General features: G+C 37.2%; 2 protein-coding genes across 2 annotated transcripts; one reads left to right on the forward strand and one right to left on the reverse strand.

The window, feature by feature from the left end:
* The first annotated feature begins 325 nt into the window (after positions 1–325).
* Positions 326–5,123, forward strand: calypso (ubiquitin carboxyl-terminal hydrolase calypso). Its single transcript, XM_033478622.2, has 8 exons — positions 326–490; positions 880–1,094; positions 1,152–1,906; positions 2,002–2,135; positions 3,745–3,849; positions 3,919–4,235; positions 4,307–4,455; positions 4,517–5,123. Exons 1-8 carry the CDS (start codon positions 433–435, stop codon positions 4,593–4,595), a joined length of 1,812 nt encoding a protein of 603 aa, XP_033334513.1. The 5' UTR covers positions 326–432; the 3' UTR covers positions 4,596–5,123.
* Positions 1,902–3,715, reverse strand: LOC117225256 (uncharacterized). The gene is made up of 2 exons (XM_033478631.2): positions 3,371–3,715; positions 1,902–3,304 (listed from the first exon to the last, which is right to left on the reverse strand). The coding sequence occupies exons 1-2, from the start codon at positions 3,536–3,538 to the stop codon at positions 2,141–2,143; spliced, it is 1,332 nt and encodes a 443-aa protein (XP_033334522.2). The 5' UTR covers positions 3,539–3,715; the 3' UTR covers positions 1,902–2,140.
* Positions 5,124–5,257: the final 134 nt, after the last annotated feature.

Below are 5,257 nucleotides of genomic sequence, written 5' to 3' on the forward strand. Positions count from 1 at the left end.
CTTTCCATTTATTTTTTTAATTTATAAAGCAAATTGTAAACAATTCGAATTAACGGCGAATGTAATTTAAACACTAGTCACAAATTAATAAATGACAGATTAATATCGTAATAAATGTTCGATGAATAAACTTTAATGGAAACTTTTATGTTCGTTTAATTTAAAAAAAATTTTAAATTCAAGGATTTTATCTTCTTATCGGCTGAAGAAATTGATGAAAGACGAATTCGTTGAAACAAAGCGATACATTCCGAAAAAAATAAATCTTAATGAAAACAGCTTTAATAATTTTTTTAAGGCTCTTTTACCACGTGATGCAGTCACATGACATATGTTTTGATGTAACATGGCGCCTTTAATTGTCAGAGTGTAACAAAACTTCTAGAAGAATGTACAATTTTTCGAAGTATTGAACTTGGAACCCAACACAGAATGCCAGTTGATATAAATCGATTGACAGAAGGTTGGCTAGAATTGGAAAGTGACCCAGGTATGAAATAATTACCACATAAATGTATTTCAATTATCACTATTATTGAAGTACCAGAACGAGTTGCGGGAACATATAAGTTTAAGTTAACATATTTAAGAAAGCCACATTGTGAACACCAAATTCCCATATCTCAAATTACAGTAAACATAAATACTTTGACATTCCTCTTGAATATATTACTGTATTTGTATACAGACACCATATACATGTTATCCTCACAAAAAATAAACTATTTATGTCTTTTTTTGTCGCTAGATGTTTTTAGGTACAATTTCACAGTTCACTTTATTTATATATATTTTTACTTAATTTTTTATAAGACCTGAATCTATTTGTTTTACTGTTTTTTATACGTTACATTTACATTAATATGATTTCCATTACAGGTTTGTTTACACTATTGCTAGAAGATTTTGGAGTGAAAGGTGTACAGGTAGAGGAAATATATGACTTGCAGAAATCATTGGAGGGTCCAGTATATGGATTTATATTTTTGTTTCGCTGGATAGAGGAAAGAAGGTCCAGGCGTAAAGTTGTAGAGCAAGATGAGAGCTTTGTAAAAGATGAGGAGATCGTTAACAATATATTCTTTGCGCAACAGGTGTGATATTTACACTAATACGGTGCACAAAATTTCTAAACCATTAATATTTTACAGGTTGTGCCCAATAGCTGTGCAACTCATGCACTGCTGTCAGTGTTACTTAATTGCCCAAATATTCATTTGGGTACAACTCTATCCAGATTGAAAATGCACACATCAGGTATGTGTCCAGAGAACAAAGGTTGGGCAATTGGAAACACCCCTGAATTAGCGTGTGCTCATAATTCGCATGCAATGCCCCAAGCCAAGAGACGCCAAGACAAAAATACTGGAGTGTCTACTGGTAGATTCACTGGGGAAGCTTTCCATTTTGTTAGTTACGTACCAATCAATGGCAGACTGTTCGAATTAGATGGCTTGAAGCCGTATCCTATGGATCATGGCCCATGGAAAGAACACGAGGAGTGGACTGAACAATTTAGGCGTGTGATAACCGATCGTTTAGGGATGGCAACAGGGGAGCAATTACAGGACATAAGATTTAATTTAATGGCAGTTGTTCCTGACCGTCGGTTGGCTATATCTCATAAATTAACTATGTTAAAGACTAATAGACAAATAGTACTAGAGGCATTACAACAACTTGTTAAGTTAAGTCATCAAGACGGGTCCGAAAAGAACGTAAACGACTCTGATAAGTCGGATAAGCACTACGAGAAAAAGAGCAAAACCGACGACGATAATGTTTTACCTAATAAATCAGAAATCGACGACTCCTCCGTGCCAGCTATTACTGTTGAAAGAAATGATGCTGCAGGGGACATGGAGGAATCAGGGTCGGGCATAACTTCTGGCAAGACAGAATCAAAGTAAAAATTAATTTAATATTTGATTTACTCAGGCTTACAGTTAAATTATTTGTAAATAAAAAAATAGTAAGGTAAAAGATATTCTAATGTTACAGCGGTATGGAAAAGGTAGTAATGTGTGCATTGGACTATGCAACTCCACTTCGAATTCAAACTTCACCAGCCCACAGCTCTTCCAGTACCGACACATCTTCAGAGATCGGGTCCGCGTTTAATTCTCCAACTCAAGGTACCCTATATCCCCTTGCAGAGTCGTCTGATTGTACAAACTTTTTTATGTTGACAAAATATCAAACTGTTTGGACATGTCATTCGTACAGATTTCAAATCATTAGAGTTATTCGAAGGGGAATAACAAATGTAATAATGGGACTCGGACGTCATATCTTTTATTTTTCCATGCTCTGTACACACCTTATTTGAAGCTTTAACTTCGGCTCTGTTGTCACTGTCTACATTGTTCTTATCTTGATTGTTCTTCAAGCACTTGGTGTAGCTTTCTCTATCGCAAACCCTGGTATATTTATTAAATCCCGTGTGAGGTGGACACGAATGCTCGATTATGGAGATTGTTTCCGGTTTGCACATGTAATACTTAGCGCAGTCGGTTTCGTTCGGCATACGGACGTTTCCCACACATGGGATTATTTGAATAAACTTAGAATCCACACGATAGCCGAGCGATTTATATTTTTCAACTGTGAAATACTGCCTGTCTCCAGTATTAGATGTAATTAAAATTAATTTGTCAGCGTTCTCTGGATCGTTAAGCAGGCTCTCTAATGTATCGTTTAATGTTTGCACTTTCTGCATTGACTTCTCTTCGCTTTTTACAGGATATTCAACTACATCTTGCTGTGTTGCATTAGTTGTGATACCATTTTCTAATTTGGTTTGTTGAATACGATTCTGTATGAAGTAACTCATTAACACACTCTGCTGACTGGCTTTAGAAAATTCTGTCTTGGCTGAAGTCTCAGTTGTAACTTTTGGAGATGTAGATAATGAAGCCAAAAGTTCTAGGGGAATGGTTATTTCCTTGTGAATCGATAAATGCTGCATTAAACGATTTAACATCAAATATTCCTTCTTGTAATGATTTTGTAGATTATATATCATTTTTTCTTGTTGGTTTCCCATTGGCTCTTGGATCTGAATTAGCGGGTATGGCGTCATCATTTCATTTTTCGATTCATCAACATTATCACTAGCATAGGACGAATCAATGAGCTCAGAAAAATTCGGAGGATCCTCCGTTGAGCCCATGTAACTAGTCTCGTTTGGATCAATCAACTCAGGTGTGTCATACCTGTTTGTTATAACAGAGCCTGTTGATAATGTATCACAGGACCAAGAGTCACCAGGCAGAATGCACATTCGTAGATATGGTTGAAACACCTGCAAACAAAACATATAAGTTAATCTAAAATTATTAACCATTTCGTAAACGATAAATCGTCTTACCAAGCCTTCTGTGCACTTTCTGGGCACCCAGACGTATCCACTGTCAGGTAAATTCACACAATTGTAAAACACAGTACAACTAGTAGGATGAGGTTTCCTTGGTTCAGGACATTTTGATGATTCAACAGCGATCAGAAGGGAACAGAAAATAAACAGCATCACACTCATTTTGAAGTGTTCTATCTACGATTCTACAGTAGACTGAACTTTAAGCGTCTTTTTGATGAGCTATTTGCGTTTCACACGTTCCCCCACATAATCTTTGACACCTTTCGGATACAGTTAGTCGACCTACAGCATTTATGTATTTTGACCATGTTACGGCAACACTTTGCGACATTTTAGAACTGAAAATTCTGATTTTTTACTTATAGCATGGGGGTGGAATTCTGGCCAAAGCAGTCCCACGTCCACGAAAGACTTCAAAAAATTTGTGGTGATTAGGGTAGCTGGGGATGAGAAGCACGAGGCTGGTTTGAGTACGTACATGTCCTTTACAATGTATTTTAATTAATTGCATTTTAATAACGTAAAAAATATTTTTCTAGGTCGATCTCTGGGAAACATCAATATAAACGGTAAAAGACTAGTTTCCGACAGTGGTCACCTGCATAAAAAGGTCTGTTTATCTGGAGAAGTTAGGATACCTCATGCTAGAGTAAAGACCAGCAATGGTGACACAGTTACCGAGGAGAAAAAAGTTGAAAAAATAGATCCAAAATTATGTTCGAAGTATCCGGAATTGTTTGAACCTCACACGTTCGCACCTAAAGATCTTTTAGCGTTGTTGAAGAACCTGGAGCACGAAATAAGTATCTGCGAGACTAGTTTGAAAGACGAGAACGACAAAAGGAACAAATACAAGGTTGTCACCGTAAAATCGCAGAATCGTTTGTTTTTCCAAAGATTAATTATGCATAATATTGTTTTTCATAGATCGACGATTGCCGCAGAACACACAATTACGACGAGTTCATTTGTACCTTCCTTTCGATGCTTGCTCAACAAGGTAAATTAGCGGAACTGGTTCAACAGCACTTGACCTTAAAGAAGCACACTTCTGTGTCGGTGAACAGGGTTCACAGGTAACTAATCCGCTTTAATTGGGCATGGAAACGTCATGCTTGATGATTGCTATGTTCGCAGATCTTCAAAGAAGACGGATACGCGTCCGAACTCTTCTCGCAGACGACGAGGAAGAACAAAATGCAAGAAACGAAAATAATGAATATTAAGACGAAGAATCGAAGGCGTCCCACTCATGGAATTGTCAATATTGAAAATTATTGAAGAAGAATCGCTGCAAGCGCATAGTTTTACAAAGATAAAATATAAAAGGAAGATCGTACGATTGTTAAAGCGACTTAGTTGCACTCGATGCTACTTACCTGTTGCATTAATGATGCCGGACGATCATTTCTTCGTTTTCTTTCACACGATTCAGAAATTCCTAACGAAAAATGAAGTCTTCTCCGAGACAATCGTAGTAGATTCGTCGGCTGTGCTGGCCACGCACCTTTCGTTCTCAAACTCTTCGGACCCCTTGCACGAACGACAGTTATACTTTGTAACTGTACGAACCATCTTTACCGTATATTTTTTATATTTTTCCTCGTATTAACGCGCGATGCCGTTTACCGGCACACGCATATTTATGAAAATTGCGAGCCCACTGGGTACCCTTTTTGGGTACCCATCAATAAGTTTTATCTTTACATTTTGTTTTCATATGAAATATATGGTTTCCTAGATACCAACGCTTTGTCTCTTTCAACCCTCGTGTTTTCCAAAGGAAGTTCGCTAATTCAATAAGGCCCGAGTGGTCGATTGTTATCTAATGGTTGTCACAAATAGCGAGGGTGTACAGCAAAGAACGAAGACGGGCGG

This window comes from Megalopta genalis, chromosome 2, assembly GCF_051020955.1.
Source record: "Megalopta genalis isolate 19385.01 chromosome 2, iyMegGena1_principal, whole genome shotgun sequence".
In the NCBI taxonomy this organism is placed as follows: domain Eukaryota; kingdom Metazoa; phylum Arthropoda; class Insecta; order Hymenoptera; family Halictidae; genus Megalopta; species Megalopta genalis.